Source organism: Scatophagus argus, chromosome 14 (genome assembly GCF_020382885.2).
Source record: "Scatophagus argus isolate fScaArg1 chromosome 14, fScaArg1.pri, whole genome shotgun sequence".
Taxonomy (NCBI): domain Eukaryota; kingdom Metazoa; phylum Chordata; class Actinopteri; family Scatophagidae; genus Scatophagus; species Scatophagus argus.
The window spans coordinates 10,993,056-11,020,490 of NC_058506.1; the positions used below are offsets into that span (position 1 = coordinate 10,993,056).

Here is a 27,435-nt window from a genome sequence, read left to right on the forward strand (position 1 = left end):
CTTCCTGTTTTCGTATCCTTTTTTCTGTTCTTTCCCTCAAGGTCTGGCGCACCTGATGTTAAACCGCCAAGGTATGGGGTCTATTGGTTTGCTTTTCCTTCCCAGCCACCTGATCACAACATTCCCCTTCCCCTGAAATCATTTCAGTTAACTGTTCTGCACTAATATTTCCTCTCCTCTTTTTTCATATACTTGGCTATTCGTTTTTGCTTCCTGTCATGTTATGCTCACAACTCACTCAATTCTTGTCCGTCAAACCCTTGTCCTGACCACTGACTGAGCTACTGGAACATCACCTTTGACCTCTGCAGTTTTTCGCCAAGGTAATGCATCTATGCTCATAGCATCTCTTCGGTTTGGTTTCATGGTGTTTGCAAAGGAAATAAAGAGATGTCAAGAATCGAGAATAAATAATAAAGGGATCTCATGCCGAAGGGGTGGCTCAGGTCTGCACAGAAGTTGTTGTCTTTTCCTGTTAAAACAATCATATACATACACAAACATACTGCACTGTCGGAGGAAATTCTTTTGCATTTTTTTTATGTTTTTGACACTGTTATATAAACATTTTGATTTTCATAAAGTTACAAGATAGTATCAAGTTTTAAAATGTCTGATCATTGAGTTGTTGATGATCTCTCATCAATGGATTGCAAATAACATCTCCTTCAAATGATTTCTGCATCGCAGTCGTGCCCGTGTGTTGAGTATTCATATAAGCACACAAGGAAATGGATTGTAAAAGATTTTATTTACATAGGAGGTTTTTGCCAGCAAAAAATCAATAGTCAAGGATAGACTGTCATGTACTGCTCTTGTTCAGAAAGAAAGTCTACTAGTGCACACAAGGGTGTATCAATTTGCACTCTCTAAACTGATTCGAGCTCAAGTGCTGATTAATATCTAGTATGGTAAAGCTGCAGTACTGTGATGCAAAAGAAAGAAGAACATTCATCCAGCACAATATTCATTAAAACATTTGGACATTACAGGAAAGGGACATTTTAAATAAGCAGGATGTGTGTCACTGACCTACATTAAGTCTTCTGTATTTATGCTTTGTGTTTTCTGCCACGTGTTGTGAGATTCAGATGAAAGGCCCCGTCTTGTCTCCATGGTAATCAGTGTTGTCTCTAAACATAGAGACTTGGCTTTGATGACCCCCTCTGATGGTTTAATTCTCTGCTCTCGTCCTCACTTTCCTCATCACCAAAATGTTACTTAGATTATAATGTAGTTATTAAATATGTTCATGATTGGATTTTGAATAAACATCTTATATGGTTTTCTAAAAACTAAAGATTGACCCCCCCCCCAAAAAAAGGTTATCTATCATGACCGATTCATAAAAGAATACGTTCATTCATTATCAGACTCTGTTTTCAACCCAATCGGTGCTGAAATGTAACCGATTTAAGATATCATGTACTGTCTGTACTCTGTAGATAAGTTTTGTATGTCATCTGAATTGTGTTATTCTCACTACCATGAAACGCTTTGGGTGTTCTCTTATATTTTCTGTCGTAGAGCTGATAACACTAATATTGAGGTCATTTACAGTAGATGAAGGCTTAAGTGAATGCTTCACAGTGTGATAACGGCATTTTTTCAGCTGCTATAAATGGTGCAGCTTGAGGCTGTACATGACTGTGACGTTATAGATTATGGTCTGGACTCTTTGGGTTCTCGCTGTGAGACAGACTTGTTCATGTATCGAAATAGTGATCAGTCCATAGAAAGCCAAATGATAATGTTTCATTCCCGCTCCTATTTGACGAGTGTGCTGACAGAGTAGACCATGCACTTGTATTTACTGTATGCTGTTACTGCCTCAACAATCATTAACACTGTTTGCTGTACTAGAATAACACTGCTTTATAAAATATTTAGTCAGTTATACAGTAAGTGTTACCTACAGGCCAACTGCAGTGTGATCTGCCATGAAATGATTGCTCCATTTCATGCAGTGAGAAGAAGTTGGTAATTTATTGAATGAATGAAGATTTACAGAAAATATGCCTGAGCAATACTCAGATGTAGCACAGCTACAGTTAGTAACAAAATTTGTACATCTTACTTCATGGGATACATGAAGTTTCATTCAGCATTTTAATCTTTGTTTAAACATTTGACATTAACATTTACAATAATCCGGCTGTAGCCAGAGAGCATATTCAAGAAAGCGGTCTTTCTTGATTTATATTTATTTTGTCATAGATCATTTCAAATCAAATGTACCTAACAGTTGTTTCTCTGTGGGAAGAGTCCCCCAGTATGTAAATGCACTAAAGGCTTTTGCAGGCTTCAAGAAATTCCAGAGTGGCAACTTGTCTTTGTGCTTCAGTTCTGTGTGTATACATAGATATACAGTAAATGATGAGATTATTCAGGTCCAGGTGTAGCTCGCTAAACGCCTAGACTGCTTATGCGTATCCCTGCCTCCAGACCACTATTAAACTGCTGCCCAGCCATGCACAAGCCCACACTGCCTGACTTAGGCTTGGATGCAACCAGCCGACAACTGATTCCCCCGCCCCTGAGCAGGAGACGAAGTCAGCATTTGCCATCTGTGCCCTGGGCTTTTGCACCACTTTGAAATTAATCAGCTGTAAAGCTTAATATTAATGGGCAATCCACATGTTGGCATTTTTCATGTTGATGTAGCCACTGTAGCATAGTATAATTGTAAGACAGACTGGAACAGGTGCACTAATGGGGAGTAGTAGCAGATTATGTTTTCTCACCTGATGGCAAGACCCTCATCCTCCACAGTGTTTGATGGGCATCATGCTAGAAGTTAGCAGTAATTTATAGCACTAGAGATAATCCTCTTTGGACATGGGCATAGAGTCAACACTGGCTGCAATCAGATATTTTAAAGCCTACTCATTTAATGTTCAAGTGACACCCAGTAAGCTGCAACCCCCTTCCATATTTTCAACTTGTGTATTTCATTGGACTGGCTCTGAGCAGTGTCCTGAATTCAGAGGGGACTTCTATGGTCTGAAATCATTGGGTGCGAGGAAATAGGAGATTGGATGATGTATAGCACGACAGAAACAGAGCGGTTGGGGTAGCACAAAGAAGCAAGATGTGACAATGAGAAGAGAAACAAGAGAGACATGTCGAGGTTGTTGGTGCTGCCGTTATGTTCTGCCGAGCCTCTTTTGTCTCAGAGCTGAGGCCAAGCTAGAGGTTTCAACATGCATAAAGTGTTAAACAGCTCCGGCAGCATCTCTTAGCTGGTCTACTGACTGACTGTGTCTCTGATAGCATTTCCCTAGAGTTAATGCCAAAGTCTTTCTGGTGTCAGAGCAAACACAGCCTTTTTCACAGGCTGGTAAACATTGTGGCTGCAGACAACTGACTAACTCCTAGCGGTGAACAGGAAAGTAGAGACGTGGCCCGCCGCCACCCACACTCTTCCATTGATCCCTCAAAGACCCACAAGAGGGCTTCAGGGTCATCTGCACGTGATGTCGTCATTATAAAAAGCTGGTGATGTCAGGATGATGATATTCTGCAAATCCTATTGTTATATGGACTGATCTCTTAAAAGAAAACCTTTTTTAGGTAGTACATTAAATTCTAGCTGTACCTGTGGGGATATTAGCAGAACATGGAAGCACTCATGTTTTGCTAAATTAGGACACCACCTCTGGTGTTCCATGGTCATTTTTTCCCACTCTAAGTAGCCTACAGTGTTCACTATGTTGGCTCTCCACCTGCACTTAGGTTTGCATTCCACCTATCAGCCAGATGCCGAACTTCACATTTAAGCTCAAGAACAATATCCTAACGAGTTGCTGTCTGCTCAGTAGTTGAGTACTACACTACACTGCTCAGACAGAAGAGACTAATGGGACCCCTGATCCTGCTGGCTTAAATTGGCCCTGGAGTTCAGGAGCAAACATTTTCTGTACAAGCAAACATTGGCTTAAAGGACAACTTATCAGTCTAGCTTGAAACAGTTTGTTCAGCTACAGTTTACAAACAAGCTAAGAAAGGGTTGTCTATACTGGCTTGAAACAGCCCATTCCTGAATTTTGATCTGCTTAATTGAATATGGCGGTTCAAACAATGTCAAATGGTGCAACACTTAGTTATGAAGCAAAATACTGTAGGATTCTAGTAGCCAAAACACAATAGCCAAATCCCACAGGACCAGTCAGCAACGTCAAAATAAAGTATTGCCCTTTGCTTCTTTCTACTGGGGCATCAAGCATCAAGTTATGTTGTTAACAATGTGGAATTGTGAGAAAGAATGAAATGGAAAGAAAGCAACATGTTCCTCCTGCTCTGGATAAAGCAGAAAACTACTTTTAATTTCAGTGCAGTTCAACTTAGTTTATTTATATAGCGCTAAACCACAGCAGTGTTGTCTCATGACACTTTCCAATCAGAGGAGGTCTACACCAAACTGCTACATTTAGTTTTAAGTACAGAGAGACTGAACAAACCCCCAACTGGGGTATTTCTTTGAGCCATCAGATTTTATTGCACATTTAACATAGTTGCTGGCAATTCTATGGACTGTGGGTGTGAATAAGATGTTTATCCAAGCCTGACACATTTATACAAGCTTTTTTTTTTTTTTTTTTTTTTAAATGTCACTCCTGAATGGAGGATGAGGCATTGTTCTATACTTTTCTTATTGTCAACAAAATCAACAAAACCAACCTTGAGTCTGTCTCTCTTATGACTTCCCTTGTTGCTCTCAGCTTCGAGCCAAAATATATAATATAACATATTTTATTTATTTCAAAATGGGGTCCTATTTTCAGATTTGGTGTGCTAGTGAGGATATACAGCACTGCTACAATGGTGAGTGTGAGATTGACTCAAAGTAAACTGCGGCGCCCATGTTCATTGTAATTAGCGAACAAGACACCCAGTGTAAAACTGTGGCTCACCCATTTGTTTTTATGGCGGTCTTTGGAACAGAGGAGTAAACTACATTAGGCTTTGAGTACATAGACAGTACTCGTTAGTAGGATCAGTTTGTTGCTGTTTTTCATTTTTGCTGTTGGGATTTCTTGACATTAAGAAAAATATAAAATATCAGCTGACATATTCTTAAATGTGCAAACACTCAGAATTGTGTGATCGCCCACTGACCACATTTCTTCATCAGACTGTACAGTGATTTTGTAGTATATGTGAATAGCTCCACAAACCCGCTCATGATCTGTTCGGGTTAATTTAAAAATATTTGTTGTATGGTTCTGGTCTGCATATTTTCTACTCATTTTAGTCTTATCTCAACACATCAGTAAAGTATAAAGTGATGCAGTACTAAGCAGTAGATAAATTAAGCTTAATGAATGACACAATTATCTAAGATGTTTCTCCTTCCCTCTTAGGGCAGGAGGAGTCAGTGGCTACCTTCAAAGGCAATGAGTTCTTCAGCTACAACCTGTCCCAGACTCCTATTCAGAGCAGTATGGATGAGATCACGTTGTCCTTCCGCACCCTGCAGAGGAACGGGCTGCTGCTTCACACAGGCAGGTCAGCTGACTATGTCAACCTGTCCCTGAGGAATGGAGCTCTGTGGCTGGTCATCAACTTGGGATCTGGTGCTTTTGAGACCCTGGAGGAACCGGCCAGTGGGAAGTTCAATGACGATGTCTGGCATGATGTTCGAGTGACACGCAACCACCGCCAGGTGAGCATACATCCACTTTGTGTGACTTCCATATGTGCTACTCCAAGGAAGCAAGAGAAGCCAAGAAGCAAGAAAGAAAAAGAAAAAAGATGTACTTGAAAGTGTGTTCTCTAAGTACACGTAATAATTACATGATTATTTGTAACATTTAGATCAAATTGTTTTGAGTGCTGCGTAAAACCATGTCCCATGCAGTTCGGTTTTTGATACTATAGTTTGCTGTTGGTATAAACACTAACAAATGCTGTTTTCTGTTTTAATATGTCTCCTCTGATGGACTCCCTATCTCTCATTTTCTGTGTTCTGATAGATATTAAAAGCTCGTATTAGGTCATTGCCCTATTTCTTATGAAATAGATTGCATCAGTGGAAATCACTGAGTCCTTTTATAATCTGACATTTTTCTGCACCCACAAGGATGTTATGAAGGTCTTTTTACCTCACTGAACGAAAGACTGAACTCATGCAGCAACATCCATCACATTTGTGTGTCTTGCAGTGGTGAAGAAACCTCTGGAGCCTCGAGTCTTTTCCTTCTGCATTCACAAAACAGTAATTTTCATACAGATTTTCAGAGATTTGTTGAACTTCGCTTAAACAGAAAGTGAAAACACACAGTTGTGCCTCCGATTCAACTTTGCAGCAGTACCAGAGAGGATGTGTGGAGTGGTGCTTTTTATATAATGCATACAGCCAATGCATGTGTTCGATATTGTACTGCTTTACCTACTGCACTGTACTCAGTCCAAGTCTGACCCGACCCTAAGGTGTCATATTCATTAATTTTGTCCACTGGACAAAGCACAGAGCTGAACTCCCAGACTAATGTACAGACAGCCAGAATGTGTCTGTTACATTAAATGTTACCCTGCTGGCACTCTTATTTGGCTGCAGTCATTCTGCGATTAGCCCCATCACACAGTGTATTAAAGCACCACTGGTCATCGCTTTTTTATATTAACAGCGAATAATATGTAACGTAAAAAGCATAATGTGAAAGAGTTGATTGTGGTATTAAAATTGCCCCTTCTGTCAGTCTGTGGAGCGTTTTTTTGGAAATTTGGTTAGGTGACCAACTGATAAATGTAGTTAATCAGAAATGTTGGTCTTTTTTCTGGTGTGAAAAGAATTGTTTGCTAACACCTAAGCTCTAACATCATGTTAGCTCATGGTGGGGCTCTGCCTCCCTCCTTTTTGGACACTTGGGGGCAGCTGGAACAAGTTGCCAGTATGCCACAATGACACATCGTCACCTGTCAAGTTGTTAGGGTGAGCAGCTGCTTATTTAAGTCGGCTTTGACGCTACAGCTTCTAAATGCACCATTATAGCCAGGTTTCCATCCCCTATTTTTATGTGAATATTACAGTAGGAGTTGGATAATCAAGATAAGAAGTTGGTGGTGATATTTCATGTCAGGTGCCATTATACAACTGCCAAACAACAGGTTGCAATGAGATGACTTGAATAAATGAGTGCCATTCAAACTTCAAATGATGAAAAATATATATAAAACATGAAGGAATTATGACATTTATGTGAGGATGGCTGGAGTCTATTCATGAGTTCCAGACTTGATGTTTACACTGTTTCTGCCGTTGGGTGCTGGGACATTAGTGTATGGTCAGCTTTTAGAGCATCAGTGCTCTCTGATGAATATGCTAATATGTTCCAACTCGTTCTTTTGACATCCTTATCAGACATATGATGATTAATTGTTTAGAATTGTTTTTGTCTTTTGTCCTTCATTCTGCCAATGCACTTGGCACATATTTCTGACATATTTATATTTATACAATTGATTCCACCCAAGAAGATCACCGTTGAACTTGGGTGCAATGTAATATTCTTACCTTGGAAGAACATTTAAAAAATCTGTAGGAGATGAATCACATTACAGTGAGTCCAATAAGATCCCCATGGATCACTTGGACACTGAAAGCTTGAGGAAATCGGGCTTCTGCAGGTAAAAGGAATCCAAGCGTTTTTGTGCCAAATAAGGCAATCGCTTTGTAAATGTACCCAAACCATAACTAAACTTAGCATGTTTCTCTCCAAAGAGCTTTCCCACATGCAGTGCATTTAAATGTTTTTGTTTTTTTGGGGGTTTTTTTTGCTAGGACTCATTTTGTATCTAACTCTCTCCTCATCACCAATATATTCTGAACTTGTCACGTTAACCTGCGTATAAAGTTACATCCTCCTCCACATCTATTTCCATACCTTGGCTTCCAGAAGAGCGGCAATCCAATGCCTACAACGTCACTTATGCTTTCAGCCATGCATTTGATCCTTGTGTAAATTGCTTTCCCCTCAGATAAGTTACCTCACTGACATGTTGATAGGGAGAACTGTAACTCCCAAGAGAGTGCCGGTGGAAACATTTTATTAGATCCAGTGGTGCTTTTCAGGCCAGAATTCTTCCTATTACTATCTCCTTCTCCATCTGTCTTTTACTGTCATGGGCAAACTGGTTGGTGCTTATTCTTTCTCCTTTTCTGACCCTTATTAATGATGCATCCACCTATTCTTGGGCTGGAGAGTGCACACAAACATTCAGCATACTGACATGCACACATACTTTCTGTCGTTTTTCCTTCTTAACACTGCAGTCAGAAAACGTCTCACTGTGACTCTTGAACTCCAGTCATAAATAAATGTTTCCCTCTAAACAGCAGCTGTGTGGAAATTCTGGAGAAATATAATGAAACATTAGTCTCAAAGTGTACCAGCCTGGACTTGAGCCTGAATATTACTATGCTGTGTGCCTATGATTAATGATGTTTATGCCTAATTCAATAATTAACTTCGAACGCATTCATCCCTCACATCTGATTTTAAAACACCAGTGAAGTATCTATATGAAGGTATGGTTTAATACCAATTATTAGAAACTGGTCATGCCTCTCTAGACGCTATAGAGTGAAAGAGAAAGCAACATCAATCAACTTCATGACATGAAAGCACGTTGGTTTTCTGATGTTTCTTGATGTGCAGTGACCCACAGTCAAGCCTGGCCATTGTCTTCTGTCCAAGCCAAAGTTACTGAAGGCTTTACCATGAAATAGACCGAAATCAATATCTGCCAGTAGCAGAGAACAGTGAGGCAAAACTGTGCGTTAGAGATCTGACACCTGAACATACTGTGTCAGGTCATTCTTTGCGTCCTTTCCTCTTGCTTTTAACTTACCAGTGATTTTACAAAATACACAACCACAGATTTCACAAGATACATTGAGCTTTTGAAAATCCAGCTCCTACATTTTAAAAGAGTTGTTTTGTGTATGCTTAGTGAGATCCTGGAGGGGTAATTTGAATCATTTTGTTCTGAATGAACTTTACGGTTCTTATTAACTTAAGTCAAGATCTGTTGGTGCTGGTGGCATAGTTGTTATCCATAATTATGTGTCCAGAAATATATCTCAGTGCCTCCTTCATCTTCGTCTACATCAACGGTCTCTTTTAATTTAATGCCCATTTTTCTTTGTGGAATCTCAAAAAGAAAAAAATCTAAATGGAAAATGATAAAATAAGATGCTATTAATTATTACACATGCTTACAATATAAAACAACTAAACTGTTTGAGTGGCAGTACTACTAACAGCAGGTGCAAGTGGCATCTGATATTTCTTCTGACATACCTTTTCACTAAATGCTTGCTGTTACAAAGTAATTGTGATTGGCCTGAGACACTAGAGCAGTTAGTTGACATTTTTAACATGCATGTCTTCTGCCTTGTTTTAGTTATCATCGTTTCATTTTTGGCCTTGAATGCAGTTTATCACAGGCAGTACAACTGAGGAACAGTTAGCATTTCACAGTGGATTTTCCTGAAAATTAAAGATTTTTCACCCACAAAGAGATCATAATTTGTTTTCACTTTCACAAAGTGGGAGCTGTTACATTTGTGCAGGCTTACATGCTGTAGCTGTAGGCTTATTGTCATGGAAACAGGCATTTAATGTTTTCTTCCTATAGCCCTATTTAGTAATTCTTTTCCATTGTCTTTGTGTACTGATGGGACTGATATGGATATAATCTGGTTTTGTTGCAGCCAATATACAAGTAATGTAGCTCTTGATATCTTTAATCTCAAATTAATTAAGTATGCTGTAGCATTCATATTGCTTTGGAGCCAAAATATCGGTGGGAAGGATATTTATGGTATATTGACTCCACTGCAATCCTGCTAATATATCAGAAACAGGGATGAGCTGAGATTAGCGAACCCTTCAAATTTGTTCTCATAATTGCCTTCAAGATCCAATGTTAAGGCAAGCTAAACTGAAATCAAGAAATGAAGCATGAAATAATTAGGCCAGTTCTTTCTGTTTGACTCACATTCTCTCCTTGTCTTGTTTTTTGTTTTTTGTTTTTTTTTTCTCGTACCCACCTCCCCCAATGACTCCTCCAGGTGACAATCTTGGTGGATGGGATTCTCACCACCACCGGCTACACTCAGGAGGACTACACCATGCTGGGCTCCGATGATCTCTTCTACATTGGAGGCAGCCTAAACACAGCCGACCTGCCAGGCTCCCCAGTCAGCAACAACTTCATGGGCTGTCTGAAAGATGTGAGTGCAGCTTGACCTCAGTCCCAGCAGAGGACTGGAAATACTATCCAACCCTCCTTAGATAGCACTACCTCTTTCTATAAGCAGAGCATGTTGTGCGCATAGAGAATCACCCCTCACATTCATATTGATTCTCCTGCTGTAGGATATTTGAAGGAGAAACATTCACCTGAGAGGGTGCGCTGTGCAGAGCATATGCATTTATAGATTCCTGCGGGAATCCCTTTGAGAACATAGAACTAATATACATAAGAAACAGATGCATGTTCTTGTATTCATTCCTGAAGCATAGCCTGAACTCAGTTTTCACTGTTATATCCACATTTTGAAGCTTTTTTTAACTCTGGCCTGTACCTGTCACATTAATTATCTTGAGCAAGCAAGTTAAGATCACATCCTCAGCATTAGAATGAGTATAGACAAAGCAGTGAATTATGGGTGAATGCCCAGTGTCAGCCTGGTATTAGAAATTTTTAATGAAGTGAGCAATCTCACAAAAAGCAAACGAAATGCTTGGTGCATTAAAAGTGAGAGAAATGCTTTCTCTAACCAAGGAAGTATTAGGAGGAGACATGACTCAAACAGACAGTAGTTTAAATTAAAATAGTGAAATGGAAGGTAGAATAAGCATCAGGGTGGCAGTTGGATGTATGCATATTTTCTTGGGGTCAACACCCAATGCTAACAACTAGTTTTCTTCTGTCAGAGACACTTACTTCAAAGGATATAAGACAGTTTATTCCACAAATGCTTATAAACTGTTATTAGGCTCTGCACTTCATTCCCATTAAATCCAGATGCATGGGATTCAGCTGGGAGTACAATGCACCAAGGACAGAACAGACACATCACTTAGATATGGGATACACAAGTTAAATAGAGTAGAAATAACCTTACTAAGCTGGTAATAGCAGACTTATTAAGTGTGAGAGTGAGAGCTTGGCAGATTATAAGGACTGTTGGATTATGTTGTTAAAAGTAGATGAATTACTTATTTGAATGTTGTGTGAGATTGTGTGCATGACTTCAGTGCTCTGCCAGAACTAACTTGAAAAGATCTTTCTTTTGCAGTTTCAGATTTTTTTAACTGGAACCAAATCAAAAAAGGCAGTTAAACTTGCCAAATCCTAACCACAAAGGCGTATTTGTGCCGAAGAACTGAAATCTTCAATACTGCTTATTTGTTCCAACAACAAGTAATCTGTGTTTCAAAGTTTAGTCCTATGACACATCAGGAGAGAGGTTGCAGTCAGATTCTTTACAGCTAGGATTTGTGGCTGCACTGGAATCTAAGGATGATGGTGTTGACCGGTTAGTCTGTTGTTCAGCAATTTGGTCCAGATTAGATAGATGGATTATATGGATAATTGTGAAATTTGGGCAGGCATTCACAGTTCTCTTATTACCAAATATCTACAAAAGTAGCAACATTCCCATCAGCCTCATCTGCACTTTGTGTTTTGTGCTAATAATTAATGTTAGCATGCTAATAGGCTAAACTAAATTGGTGAGCATGTCACAATTTAGCCTATGTGTTAAACATCAGTGCATTGAACTCTCAGCTCTGCAACTACCTGTGGTGCCTCTGGCAGTCTTCATCCTGGTAGTTCCTTACTTCTTGCCTTGTGGCACTTTGGTGTTGGCTTCATTTTCAGCCACAGATTGGTATACACTAAAATGAAAATGAGATGTTATTTATGGGCAGTTTATTGTTCCAGCACCGCTGCCAATACTGCAACCTCCGCTCTGTGGGCGGTGTAGCTGGTGGTGGTGTTTAGACCTACGACTGCGGTGCAGAGTCATGCAGATGTACTGTAGACATGCAGGGAGAGCTTGACAGGATAAAGTGTCAGGAAGAGGAGATGACAAACCTGGTAATGAGGGTGAGCGGTGGCAGAGGCAGGGCTGATCAAATGGGATATGCCTGCCTGGAAATCCAGGAGCCAGGTTCACAGACAGGTCAGGCCAAGTCAGAGGTCTGAGTCTGGTGATGAACTAGAGGAACTGAGCCCTGTGGCAAAGAAGTCACACATAAATATTCATCTTAATTCATGTGGGAAAGAAAATGAGGAGTGACTAAAATATTTATTGTATAAGAGGTGGATCTGTTCGGCAGGGTATCTGTCTTATTGTACTGAATGTAGAGAGTTTGGGCTATGACTAATCTCCCTAGATGTTACATGATAATAGATGTGAGTGCTGCTGGGTAGAGGCCATCAGGTTCATTAGGTACAGGAAAAATAATGGCCACTTTCAGACAAATGTCTTGACTATAACAACTAGCAGGGAGAGATGAATCTGTCTTTGAAGTCACCGGCTTATTGGTCTATAATAATGTGTGTGCCTACAGGATATCCCACACCACATCATTAGGTTCCTCTCAAAGATTGTACCAAATTTGGTCAAGAATGTTCTCATGTAGCCGGTAACAGTAAAGAAGGTCTCAGGCTGCTGTATTCTTCACAAGACTTAAGGGCTTTGTCAATCGACACTAGAAGAGCTTTATTCTTGTGTTTTGGCATGTTCCGTAATCCCTGTCACATAAAACAGTCGCCTGAATTGGTGAAATAGGATTCCACGTTCTGTATTGTCTTTTGCCTTATATAATAACCCTGCAGAGGTCACAGTACCTTTATTTGTAGCCATCTTTGCATTTTTTTTTTATTTGTTAGACATGGTGTTCCTGGTTGTAAACAATGTCAGTATTTAGCTACTAATGCTCTGTTAGCGACCGTCTTGATTGACCATCTTCCCATTTATAAATTGCCTGTTACACCCATTTCTCGATGGTCAGTTTCACCATTTCACTGCTTAATTAGTCACACTGAGGCAGTGTGAAGTGTGATATTGGCTCAAATTGCCTCTCAGCTCGCCTGTTAGTCCTCTGTGCAGTGTGGTGTGTCACCTCAGGCAGTGACTGGTTGCAGAGTAGTGTGGCAGATAATAGTGGGCTCCGGGTGACTTACAACTGATACAAAATGAGACAAGGATTGTTGTGTCATGCTGTGCATATTAACGAATGCAGAATTAAAGCAGAAAATAATACAGTAGCAGCAGAAATAAGCCTGCACAAGCATTATATGAAAGTTTGCTTTCAGTTTACACAAGGTATTGTATGTCTTATATTTAGTATAAGCAAATATCTTTAAAAACATTTAGATATGTCCTTCTGTTTCCTTTGATAGATCTAAAATATCAAATCAAAGACAGCCATATATGTGTGCAAAATCAGATTATTTTGTTTTTTACCATAGTTTAGCTGCTCCTGCATCATGCGCTCAGCAATGAAAATGAATGCTCAAGTTTTATGCCCTTTTACATTTATTAAAGGTACCTCTTTAAATATTAAATTGTTGTGCTTGTAAAGATCAGGGCCACCTCTTTCCCACCCACCAGCTCTGCCTGGACTTGATCTTTTTCAGTTTACTTAGAATAAACACACATCATTTTTTGTCATCATGTAGGTACTCTGAATTTAAGATTATTCTATTGTCAGACCCATTGTACTTTCCTGAGTGAGTCAGCTAAATGTCTGAAATGTAAATGTTAGCATTTGCATCTAAATCTAAATGCATTTTCACCAGCATTTCAGCTGGTTGCTGCCTTTTTCCTTTCTCATGACAATTTTGTAGTTAATGAAGTAATTGTGAAACCTGAAAACATCCAGATCAAAAACCTGGCAGATGCTTGGTGTGGAGACGAAGAATCTTTGCACTCAAAAATAATAATTGAAAGCAGTCAGTACCAGCCAGTAAAATACAACGTGTTCAGCTCTACATGCTTCCTCTGTCTCTGCATGGATACGCAGCACGAGTCTGGAACAATCTCAGTGAGCCAAAATGCAATTGATCTCTTTCTTTCTTTTATTCTTTTTTATTAATGCATCAAGTCTGTCTACATTTGTATAATTAAAGATGTCATTTTATTTGACATGACAAAATCAAATGTTAGCTCTGAGTTCTGGGATGATTCAGCATGTTTTCTGCTACATGTGAGTGCTGCTGTGTCATATCAATTCCACTATTTATTGATGAGTAATATTCAACCTTTATGCTGAATTTATTGCTGTCTCCAGCTGTCATCTCACCACCACATCTCTCTCATTTATTAGGTGGTCTACAAGAATAATGAGTTTAGACTGGAACTGTCACGGCTCGCTGAACAGCAAGACCCTAAGATCAGTATCCATGGTGACCTGATATTCAGCTGCGAGAACGTGGAAGCCCTGGAGCCGGTCACCTTCGATACGCCGTCTGCCTACTTGACATTGCCTAGGTGGAACACAAAGAAGACAGGTGCCATATCTTTTGACTTCCGTACCACAGAGCCCAGTGGTCTGCTGCTGTTCAGCCATGGCAACCTGCAAGGTACGCAGCCCGACAGGACGCCCAGGGCCGACTTCTTTGCCATAGAGCTACTGGAAGGATTTCTCTACTTGGTCATGGATATGGGCTCTGGGAGCATCAAGATGAAAGCCAGTAACGAGAGACTGGATGATGGCGAGTGGTGCCATGTGGACTTCCAGAGGAAAGGGCGCAATGGTAAGAGAATTTTGTGTGTGTTGTAAGGCGGGGGAAGCCCCCTGGAAGCTCCTGTTACTGTGTTTCTCCAGTTTGAGATGCAGAGGAGAAAAAAAGTTTTTGAAGCTATCAATGCCAGAACGGTGCCAGCATGCTATTGCATTTTAGTCACTGCTGTGAAACATGCATGCATATTAGGTTTTAATTACGATGATATTTTTAGTTGCTGCAATCTATGTATGACATTTGAGATCTGTGTTAACCTATTTCACAAGTGGCCAATTATACAGTCGCACACCTCAAATTGGGCCTTATTAGTACAGTCCAAATGTCTACCTTATTAGTAGAAACCAAAAAAATACACTGTATTCCTTTTTTATTTTTCCTTCCCATTTCTATAAATAAGTGTCCTTCCCTCTCAAGTTTTAGTCATTTATAATTCTTCACTTTTCCAGAGCAAGTTTTGGTTTTAGCTACAGATTTAGCTCACAAATTCAACTCCTAAGGACTGGCAGTACAGCTTCTTAATCCTCGCTTTTTGAGACAAGCAGAGACGAGTGCCCACTTCCTCAATCTCACAGTTTGTTCTCACTTAACACAACCCACACACACCTGTCTTTATTTTCTCCAACAAAAATGCTGTTTAAGTACAAGGCGACCCACTACCTGTCCAACAGGCTTTATCTCCGTGAACAGCAAGAGCATCCCCTTTTCTGCTAATGAAGGCAGCGAGATCCTTGATCTAGATGGGGACATGTACCTTGGAGGTTTACCTGAGGATCCCCAAGCACTTATGCTCCCCCCTGAGGTATGGACAGCCTCCCTCAGCCTCGGCTACGTGGGTTGCGTGAGGGACCTGTTTATTGATGGACAGAGCCGTAACCTGTGGAGGTTGGCAGAGGTTCAGAGCGCCACAGGTGTCAGCAGCTTCTGCACCAGAGAGACTCATGTAAGGTGTGCCAGAGACACCTGTGCCAACGGTGGACACTGCAGAGAAGGCTGGAACCGCCACATATGTGAGTGCAATGGCACTGGCTACCTAGGTTCCAGCTGTGAGAAAGGTAAGAGTTTCTGAGATGGATGGTCTTGATAGGGAAGGATAAGTGATTTTAAAATGCTGCTGCAAAGCTTTTAACACGCTTTGGTCAGTATTTTATTTATTAACTTAGCAGTGTAGTGGCTGGATAGTGCCTGCACAGATGGAAAAAAAAAAACGTAGATACAAAAAAAATTCATTATCCGGCCTGTCTGCTCAGGCCTCCTCAACATTAACAGTTTCATTTGAAATCATCATCAAACCATCCACATAACTACATCTACATGTATAATGAGAGCCGTACTCGCTGAAAACAACCGAGCACAGAGCACTCTAGGTGACAATGAAAAAACATATTCCTTTTTTTCTTCCATTTAAGCCATTCAAAAGTAAATTATAGTATTTTTTTACCACATAAAGATTCATTAATGAATTGTCAGTATCATGAGGTTGCCAGTGCTATGAGTGTTTCATTAGAAATGCAGTGCTGCAGAGTGATTCAGCCTGAATCACTCTGCGTTTACCATGCAGATGGTTTTCTCACAGAGAGGCCAAATTATGCAGATCCATTGGCAGCTAATAGTATGAGGATATATGAAAATCCCCCTTGTATTGCACTATGAGGGGTATAAATCCTTCAGAAATTTGATTGTTGCTGCAATCTCGCCGCTGTCTCTGCATGCTCCAGGCTTTTTCTGCCATCTGGTGTGACCGATGAAAACTGCAATCTAAAATTATATCATGCAGCACCTGAGATAAGCTCTAATAGAATTCAGGTTTCATTTTTTAAATGCCACTTTGTGTTTTTAATTCAGTAAAGCCATTCCCTCTGGGGGTTTATTGTCCAGTAACTCTTCCTCTTCCCGAAATCCGCAGAAGCCACTATGGTGAGCTATGACGGCAGCATGCATCTGAAGGTGGTGCTGCCAAGGACGGTACACACAGAGGCCGAGGATGTGTCCCTCCGCTTCATGTCCCAGAGGGCCTTTGGACTGCTGATGGCCACCACATCTCAGCACTCGGCGGACACCCTGCGTCTGGAGCTGGACCAAGGCAGAGTGAAACTCAGTGTGAACCTGGGTAATGCTGCTGCGGCAAATGCGAGCAGATATTACCAGTTGACCTTTTAGGACGTGTCACCTAGCTGGAGATCTCATGAAATTAGTTTCATCCCAGGCCCTCCCATACCCATCTTATCATCACACAATAACTGTAGTTGCTTAAAAAAAAGGTAAATCCTCAGTGTGGTTCTATTTAACTGGAAATTAGTGACTGAAATTTATCAGTGATCACTTTCAAATCAAAGTGATAACATAATGTAATGAATATGAATGCAGTTAAGGAATATTGTTTTTCATTTTCTTCTTCTACATTTCTTTTTTTTTTTGCCAAATAAACTTTCATCACAATCACATCAAAATATTCAAAATAAGTACTTATTTCCCACAATAGTTCATTTTTCCTCCTCCTTGCTCACATTTCTGTTTTAATGTAAATACAGCTTTTATATTGTTTCATTCAACAATATATTAACTTTAGAAAATTGTTAAACTGTACGTAAAAAAAAAAAAAATAGCAGAGAAATCATTTTTTATTGGGAAGCTTACAGTATACAGGGGTAGATGGGTACTTAAGGGGTTTAATACGTTTTTAAGCAACTGCAGGTGTATACATTCCTCCTTCTGCTACTGTCTTTCTCTCTCTCTCTCTCTCCCTCCCTCACTCCCTCTCTCTCAGTTCATCCGGTGGTCAGGTCCCATCTGACTGTCGCGGTTCTTTCAGCCCTTCAATGGCTTGTCTGCAGGTCAAGGAGAAGGCAGTCAGAGACCAGATCGGTCATTCGGCTGAGATATTACCACTTAAACTGCTCACGTCGTAGATGAAAGCGTGGTAGTTCCTTCCATCCACATTCTCTGGCCTGTCCAGTTCAGAGTCGTTTCATTGAACATGGGTTGCCAGTGATGGGCGCGCACACACACACACACACACGCATGCATTCACACACATGCAGGAGAAAGTCACTCTGGTCTCTGGCTGTCTGTATCCACTGCTCTGTGATGGTTGACAGCTTGAGAGCACACCTCAGCCGCATGATTTACACCAATACATGCATGTACAGTTGGATAAGTTGCTTTCATTATCCAGATCATGCAAATGATCAATCTATTTTGAAGCCAAATATGTAAATATTGCAGATAGATTTCGAAGATATTAGCTGGTTATAAACGTAAGTAAATATTAGCAGAGCATCACATCTTTGCTGCTTGTCATTTTTTGAATGGTGTAAGGCTCATTGTGGCTGCAGGTCGTGCAAATCGCTCTTTTCCTCTCTATTTGACTTGGAAAATATATTACCATCAGGCCAGTAGTTTAAGTTTAAGAGTGAAGACAGATCAAGGTTTGGGCTTTTATGTAGAGGTGCAGTGGTACAAGTTAAATTTTTAAGCCAGTCAAATGATAAAGAATCTGTTAAACCAGTTCAGTTGCACATTTATAACTTTCTCACTAGTGTTCTCACAGTGAAAACTGATCACTAGTAGTCAGTGAAATCATTCACATTAATTTGTGTTTCACTTATTCTTAACAAAATGCTGCAATAATCCACATGCATAGAATGAAACGATAAAACTGATGATTGTAAATTCTGTATGTTAAGAGCTATTGTTCAGTAGTCACTCTTAACTTTCATTTTGCTCCTTTAGGTGGGGGACTATAAGATTGTTTATTCTGTTTCACATGTTCAGTCAAATCTGGCACAGGTTCCTTTTTTTGTTATCTGCATCAGACATTTGTCCCCACTGCTGCTCATGTTTGCTGTATCAGGCCAAAGCACGTGTCAGTAAAACCATCAGCCGCGGTGTCTGAAACAGTCCAACTCATTTGCCAACGCTGAAAACAAGCAGCTGCATCGGAGCCAGTACTGATGCTAAAAATATTACCGCTGCACCTCTGCTTTTATGGTCAGCAGAACTCTTATTGATCCCGACTTTGATCTGGTCTATTGTACTCCCAGCAGTGCCAGACACATGCTGAGGTTCTCTTTTCACTCTCTGTTTCTTTTTCTAACATTATGTACACCACAGGGAGGAAAGTGCTGGTTTAGACTCTCGATGCTGTCCCCGGATGGTGGGCTCTGAAAAGCACTGAAATGTCTGCAGAATGTACCTTGAAGGATGTGAAATATTCTCCTCTTTTGTGCTGTTCCTTTTTCTTTTAATCTCACCATCTCACTCTCTCTCTCACCAGATTGTATCAGGATAGACTGTAATCTCAGTAAGTGTCTCCTATGATTATTTACTGTACCATGATTTAGTGAACATGCACTGTGGTATAATCATATGCATCTAGCGCTATTATTCCCTTATGAAACACAACATAAGTCATTTATTCTGGCCCACAATCCGCCTTGTTTAATGTTGTTAATATCCCACTCACGAGCATCATTACGCAGATAAGCACAAGAATGAGACTTCACTGTGTTGTACATTTGAATATAATTGGATCTTTTTGCTCTGCACTCATGAAATCCACAATTTAGTAACAATTTAAACTGCACATTTTCTCATTATTACATTGAATAATGTTTTAATCAAATGCCGCTAAATCTGACATACAGTAGTCTGCTGTTGTGCTGCCAATGAGTCTGTCATTCATTTGCTTGTGATTAATTTTGTTACATTGCTCAAAATTGGGCAAAGTTCAAGTAAAATTAGTAGTTATTTGTTGTGGGAAAAGCAGTGCTCAGTCTCACTTAGGAGAAAAATTTAATTTTTGTTACTGGATAATCAGACTGCAGTGACAGAGTGGGGATTAAATGAGTATGAGACAAGACTGTCATCACTCAGAAAGACTTGTTTTTGCTTAAATATTGAAACATGTTTGAGAGATTGCAGTTTGTTGCAGTCACATTTATCCCATTTTACTAAATAAAATAATCAGATAATCAGTTTTCACAACAAATCCTTTGAATATGATAAATATCTGAATCTAGCTGCTTGGCAAGCTGCTCACACTTGCCATCTTGTTTTGTGATTTTCATAGATTTTAGTTATGGGACCAGATATGATTTAAAATACAGAATAAATTGGAAAAATAAATATATAAGATGCCTAAAATCCTTTAGGAAGAAAAATCACTCCATAAAAACACTCAAGACAAGACATGACAAAACCGTCCATCAAATACACTCATGAACCACAGGGCATTTATATTAGTGAGCATAATTCAGTTGATTAAATGGCAGATGAATGCCAAAGGCAGAATTGATTATTCTGGTATTCTGTGCTACTTATGGAAATGGAGTGGTACTTTAGGTTGTACTGCGGTAATGCTGGAATTTTATGATGTCGATTGTTGTGCTCACCTGATAGTGTTAGACAGGCAATTTAAGTTTTGGTTCAGACTACAACGGGGAGAGAAATAGATAAAAGCTTTTGCCGGTTTAGAGGTAAACACACTGATATGGATCATGCAATACAGAGGAGGCTTATGAATGCTTATGAAAGTTATCACTATAATCAGAGTGCTGGTTCAAAGCTTGATTCCACCCCTCATGTATGAATAATTCCTGGATTCTTCTAAAATAAAACTGTTCATATTCAGTTTCTCAGTGATTTGCAGAGAAGTCTGAATGTTAGTCATTGTACTGTTTTTATGCTCACCTGACATGAAAATAACCTTTTGCAACAACTGTTTATTTGTTCTCAAACATATTTTAAGAGGTAAGCATGCACAAGAGAGAAATCAATAACCCAGTCTGTACTGTAAGGTAAACCAATTGATCTGAGATACTGATTTAGTGACTCTGCAGGGAAAGGGGTCACTTTTACTGTGAGAACATATTTACGACACTTGTCTGAGCTTAAACAGTCCATTATGTTGAGTTGGATTGCATTGTTTTTCTCAGATCAAGGTGAGTGGTTTGTGTGTGTGTGTGTGTGTGTGTGTGTGTGTGCGTGCATTCTTGGTCGTGTGAAAGACTGGACAGAAGTGAGGTGTGCATGTAGGCCTACTGTCTCTATGAACCATTTCAATACCCAACCTGCAGCACATACATTAATAACCATTTTTAAATGGTTCACTGAACAAATAGCAGGAAATATATTAACATGGTGTTTTAAAATAGGCTGTATATCCTTTATTTCTTCAGGTATCTGCCCTAGAAATTGTCCTTTCTGCCAGCAGATGGCATTGTATCATCATGCACTGTTCACAAAAAATATATATACTGTGCATGCACTTGATATGCACAATTAATTGCCTTCCTGATCAGTTATATTGTATACGCTACACCAGTGACCTCTAAAGTGCGTAACACTACAGATGCAATGATGGATGACTTGTTAATGGATGTTTATGAAAATGAAGCCAATTTTCAAATTGCATGAATCTAACTAAATTATTTAAACGATCATCATTTAGTGAGTGCTGTCATTGAGGAGAATTATAGTTTCCAGCAGAGACTCATTGTGAATTTTAAATATCCTTGTTTTGACTGCATACTGATAATGTGATAAGATAATCTTACAAGTTGACTACGGGATGCAGAATTCTGATATCTCAGGTGAAGGATCTCATGAGTAAAGCTCATTTCTGAAGGAATCAAAGAGATGGTGCATCTGCAGCAGCTGCTTGGAAGCTGTCAGTGGGAGGGTAGTAGTTGTAAGAACAAATGTTGCTGCAATGCTCTTGATTAATTCTCTGGAATCTGGGGAATAATGGTACACAACGAGCTTTTGAAATGAGGCAGTTGTTTGACAAAATTACAGAATTACCATAACATGCTTTGATTAACACGCACATCCTGTGTTCAAAGTCTCATCTCACTCATAATGCTGACCTGTATAACTGCACCGTGCCTTTGAAGTTATCCTTGTTTGAAAATATTAATCAAATTCAATTTTAACTGAGGATCAAACTGGACAAAATAGACCTTGTGCATGTGCAGCATGCTCTGGAGCCTCTGGAAGCCGAGCTTGTGAAGAGAAGGCTCTTTGAAAGAAACCCACATTTCAAAGGGTTTACAGTCAGATGTCTGTGTGAATACATATTGTACTCCACCATTTTACTGCCCACTGCAGTGTTGGAGATAACTCACAATCACTGAAACACAGAGGAATAGTTTATTGAACCCAAATATATTATGACCCCATTCAGAATCGAACATTAGGCCTAAAAAATAAAACTAGTAGTTACACAAATTTTGTGTCCTCAGTTCATTGTTGCACTCCATTTTGTATAACACTGTCAAACTCAAAAGAACAGATCACACATAATTCTTTCTTATCAAAACCTGACACCTCGCACTACCCACAATGCAACTTGGCAGCCTTCAGTTTTGCTTGGAGATTTGGGTGAGTTAGGGTTGCAGCAGCAATATGCATCTAGGCACTAGCTAGCTATGAAAGGGGTCTGATGAGCCTTACTTACTAGCCCACTTTAATTTTGGTCTGTGTTCCCTTTGTTAACACGGAGGGTGAGGATTTTATGACCTGTCTTGGAGCCAACCACCACGGGGGCGATCAAGAGGTTTTTGGGAGCTTAAAGATGTTGTCCATCTTTAAATACTGTTAATGGCACCCATCAATAGGTGCTGGCTCAAGTGAGTTTAGGCTGTTTATCAGATTTAGGCTATGTAATGAAAGGCTAACTTTTCACACAACCTGTATGACATTTGTGCTCTGTTGCAAACACACTTTAATGGGTGAAATAGCTTGCTTTCCAATTTCATGTGTATCTTCAAGTATCTAACAAAATCATGCCATCATTAAAATCTACCAGCATACAAATAAACACAACGCTTCACTTTTCTTGCAAGAATTCTTACTTTATTGTTTTTGTTAGGTAGTAGGATGTTTGGGTTGAGACACTGACGTTCCCCTGTGAGAGTCACACACAAGATGAATAGTCCCTACTATATGGCACTATCCCCCCTTTTATTACAGCAAACCATTTCTGTACCTCTGTTTTCATGACAGATTTACAAAGCAAACATTCCTGCTTTTGTGTTGGACATGATTCTAGCGAGTGGTTTGTTTTTTCATAATCTAAGTAAATCCTGCAAATATATAGGGAGCAGGGATTGACGTGATTGATCTGTCTGGTGTGTGCAGTCGATATTCAGCAGGTGCATGATGGTGGGTGTCATGCAGTGTGCTGTAAAGACACTTGATATGCAGCCCTGGACACAGTCTCCAGTTGCAGTTTTATTTCCCTGAGGATGAAACAGTGAAGTGTTCGGAAACCAGTTGATGTTTTCCATTTATTGCCCTCTGTACGTCCCCTGTAATTCTCCTGCACCCTGAGCTCAATTAGACAGACAAACCCCTAAAGGCGCAGTCAGCTTAGGCAAGGCATGGCCAATTAGTTTCCCAAGCGATGTCAGAACTCCTTTGAACTGCCGTGTCGGCCTGTTGCATAGGCACTGATTCGGAATGACGGTGCTGCAGTGGCAAGCTTCTTCACTGTGACCTATTTTGAAATCAGCGAAAAAGGCAGAGTGTAGTGCAGAAATTCTGAAACTTAAGACTGTACGTTTGAGCCAAGTCTCTTGATAATACAGCACAACTGACATTGTTTCCCTAGTACACATTAATTAAACGACCCCATAAAGAGAAAGCATGCAGTGTGTCAACAAAGAAATAATTTTACAAGTCAGCCATTAAGTATTTTTTCTTCTTTTTGTTCTTTTTGTTCTTAAACTCAGTATTGAATGAATGCAAATGTTGGTGGCTACATGTGTGAGAGTGATTCTATAAGTGAATAAATGTATGTGACATGAGCAGAGAGCAGTTGTCATGCTGAGCGAGGAAAGAGTGTATCCTGAGCAGATGTGGCATGATTGTCACTTGGTGTCTTCTTCCTCTTAGGCAAGGGACCAGAGACACTCCTCGTGGGCGAGAAGCTGAATGACAATGAGTGGCACACAGTGAAGGTGGTGCGCCGTGGGAAGAATTTGCAGCTCTCTGTGGACAATGTGACTGTGGAAGGTATAGTAGGAATCAAGGAGCTGTGCTTGCAAAGATATTCAAAGATATGTGCAATTTAAGCTGCATGTTTTGTTTCATAGGCCACATGACTGGCACCCACACCCGTCTGGAGTTCAATAACATTGAGACAGGGATCATGACAGAGCGGCGTTTCATCCCCGTGGTGCCTTCCAACTTCATCGGCCATCTGCAAGCTCTCTCTCTCAACGGGATGCTCTATCTGGACCAGTGCAAGAATGGAGACATCTCCTACTGCGAGCTGAATGCTCGGTTTGGCATGAGGCACATTGTGGCCAATCCTGTGACTTTTCTAACTCAAGCCAGCTACTTGGACTTCTCCACCTTGCAGGCCTACGCCTCAATGCACCTTTTTTTCCAGTTCAAGACCACCAGTCCCGATGGCCTCATACTTTACAACTCCGGAGATGGTAGTGACTTCATCGTAGTGGAGCTGGTCAAAGGGTGAGTTCTGAGGTGTTACAACTGAGTTATAACCATCATACAGGCCTGAGCTGATGAAAGATGGAAGGGACTATTTGGATAGAAAAGTGATATTTACATATACCTAATTTTTTACTAATAAAGTCTTTTGTTTCAGTGCAAAAATATTTGTCTTGCAAACTGAAGGCATATGAAAAGTGTACTTTTTTTCTTAGAGTTACGTCATCATTTTTTACATCTTGAATCCATCAGCTTGTGGCACTTTGGAGAGACATAAAATAGTTTAAAATAATTTGTTCATAAACAATTCTGTTAAACGGGGTGAAGCAGAGAGAGGAAGCAGGAGTGCAAAATCATTACAACTGCTCGAGCACATTTGGCAAAAAATGTGTTCCAGATGTTTTATTCATTGTAAGTAATTTTTGTTACAGAGAGAATAGCAGAGAAAGGTTGTCGAAACAAAGCAAGCAAAGCAACAATTGTAGCTTCCCCCTGTCAAACCTCGCACAGACTTTCTCCCAGTAAGCAATTAGTCAGCAGGAGTCCTTGTTCAGCTCTGGAGCCTGCAGCAGAAGCTCGCACAGACAACACAGATGAAAAATGGCTTCCAACACTTCTGTCATAGTTTTCAGACTGCTCAATGTTATGTGTGAAGTGTAGCAGCTTTGTCATAGATGTTGCTTAACTTTCAAACAAAATTTAGTTTATGTCAGTGCACTCTCTGCTGATCAAATTTAACATCAACATGATGGGATGCCTTAGTGTGTTTACATTCACTGTTATTTATTTGAATGTCAGCAAAGCCGTTCAGAATTTTTGAGTTTGTGGTGTCTCTTTGGTAGTATCACAAAACAGACTGGGAGACAGCAGCTTTATGGCTTTGCATACCATCAGAATAATTATTTAATCATCTAGTTATCTGTAAATGAAATTTGGTATGTGTGGAAATAATACTAGACAAGAATTTCTGAATGTCAACACCTGCATTGTTCTGTAGGTACATTCATTATGTTTTTGACTTGGGTAATGGGCCGTCACTGATGAAGGGAAACTCTGACAAGCCACTCAATGACAACCAGTGGCACAACGTGGTGATCTCCCGAGACAACAACAACGTGCACATCCTTAAGATTGATTCCCGCACTGTCACCCAACACGCCAATGGAGCCCGCAACCTGGATTTAAAAGGTAATTCATCTGAACAATGGAGAGTATTTCATGAGAAGACACATTGAATACCAATACAGAGCACAGCAACAACATTTTTGACATGGCAGAACAGTTGTATTAGATTGCATGACATCGTATTGATACACTTAATGAAGAGATCACTGAGAAGAACATGCAACAACATGTACTTGTTTGTGGTGAATTAAGTTATTTTGCCGGAAAGAATTTCTCTTGACCATCTGCTGTATCTTGCAGGTGAGCTGTACATTGGCGGTGTTGGGAAGAGCATGTACAGCATCCTGCCCAGGTTAATAGCATCCCGAGAAGGATACAAAGGCTGCCTGGCATCTGTGGACTTGAATGGAAGACTCCCTGACCTGCTGGCCGATGCCCTCCACAAGGTGGGAGAGGTGGAGGATGGCTGTGGAGGTGAGGATGGGGAACACAGTATGAAACAACTGTGAATCATTCCCATAATCTGATTTTCTACTATTTCTAACCAGAGGAGCTCAGGGTGTCTTCTCAATGAAAACCAATCACACCACATTTGCTGTGGTATTAAATAGCCTTGTTGAATGCTCCATTAGGATTGGTCAGTGAACACTTCCTGCGGTTTTATTATTTCTGATTATGCATGCTAACATGTAATAATAACACTCTGTAATCAAGAAGTCCAGCTGCCATTGTTGAGTTCTAATCAGCCAAGGACGCACTCAGTGGAGCATGAACTTATGTCAAGGTTTAATAATCTCAATGAATCTCCCCCAGGTAGCCATTACTTTAACAGGAAAAACTGGTGACAGAATAGCTATACAAGTGTACACTAGAAATTGTCCTCTCTACCTGCAGTAGTTGTATACATGTACTTAGTTTGGCTTGAGGTTGACACCTGGGTAAAGGTCCTGGAGTCTCCAAAATCAAAAGACATCTTTGTCTTTTGAAGATGGATGAGCAAAGCTAATTTTACGAGTTATCACTGAGGAGATTTGATGATTACAAAATGATTGTGACCTGATCTTGATCTTAGGGTCTGCAAAATGGATAAAAATTTATTAATCCTGCTCTTGTGAGAGTGATTGTGCACAGGAAATCTGATTACTTTGGAGACTTTGTGGTCATAGAATGTCTGTCTTGGTTGAGTGTCATTTAAATTTTCTGTAAGCAGCCAGGACAAAAGAGAAAAAATATTTATTTCCCTTTGGATTGTAGTGAGGATGCTCAAACAAAATGAAGAAAAAGCACCCCGGTGAATCTGCTCTATACACCCTGCAGGTCCCAGCACCACCTGCACAGAGGACTCCTGCCACCATCAGGGAGTGTGTCTGCAGCAGTGGGAAAGCTTCTCCTGTGACTGCACCTTGACTACCTACGGGGGGCCGTTCTGCAGTGACCGTAAGTGCAAGTGAATTACACCTGAATGGGTCGAATGACGGGAAACATCTGCTTTAGTTAAGATATTCCACTGGTCTCATCAGTAACTCATCAGTTGAAAATATTTGTAAAATATGAATTCTCTGATGAAGAACATAGGCTCCTGTTGGGTCAAAGGTTTTAAAACTGAGCCGTGATATATTTCATTTTAGGTTAACCAAAATTATGCCCTGTCTTAGCCACTCACAGTGAGTGTCTGTTGGAATGGCTTGGAAGTGGTTGACCAGGCCAGTTGAATATAGTGTAAACACTGTATCCCCAAAATTGGAACTGCTTGAATTGAAGAAATAAAGCAAAGTCTTGTTTTATCTACAGAGAAACACATTTTTACAGTGCAAGTGGCCTTTCTTAACAAGGGCCATCTTTTATCTGGTACCCTTTGGTTAGTCTAAATTGATGAACTGCAGGGTTTTCAAATTAATCTGCCCTTACAACTACAAAACCACACAGTAGTGACACTGGTTGGCATTGGTATGAGCCAAAAATTACAGCATCAGTGGTGGAAAATTATCAATGAACAGTAGTAAGGGGGTAATGTATGCACAAACATCGCTAAAATAGACCTTTAAAAACAACCATGATAATGAAAATCTTATTGGTTGTTCACTC

General features: G+C 40.1%; 1 protein-coding gene across 3 annotated transcripts in view; it reads left to right on the forward strand.

Moving 5' to 3' along the window:
• LOC124070879 (neurexin-2-like) overlaps positions 1-27,435 on the forward strand; it is a 108,306-nt gene that overhangs the window by 31,379 nt on the left and 49,492 nt on the right. For 2 of the 3 annotated variants that reach the window (XM_046411196.1, XM_046411195.1), the window contains exons 4-14: positions 5,364-5,665; positions 10,079-10,240; positions 14,352-14,781; positions 15,438-15,821; positions 16,673-16,876; positions 19,043-19,069; positions 23,665-23,784; positions 23,865-24,246; positions 25,223-25,413; positions 25,651-25,824; positions 26,668-26,787. In XM_046411196.1, coding sequence (XP_046267152.1) covers positions 5,364-5,665; positions 10,079-10,240; positions 14,352-14,781; positions 15,438-15,821; positions 16,673-16,876; positions 19,043-19,069; positions 23,665-23,784; positions 23,865-24,246; positions 25,223-25,413; positions 25,651-25,824; positions 26,668-26,787 — 2,496 coding nt within the window. Of the gene's footprint in view, positions 1-41; positions 72-311; positions 324-5,363; positions 5,666-10,078; positions 10,241-14,351; positions 14,782-15,437; positions 15,822-16,672; positions 16,877-19,042; positions 19,070-23,664; positions 23,785-23,864; positions 24,247-25,222; positions 25,414-25,650; positions 25,825-26,667; positions 26,788-27,435 lie in introns of all 3 variants that reach the window. The other variant, XM_046411200.1, reaches the window with a different exon arrangement.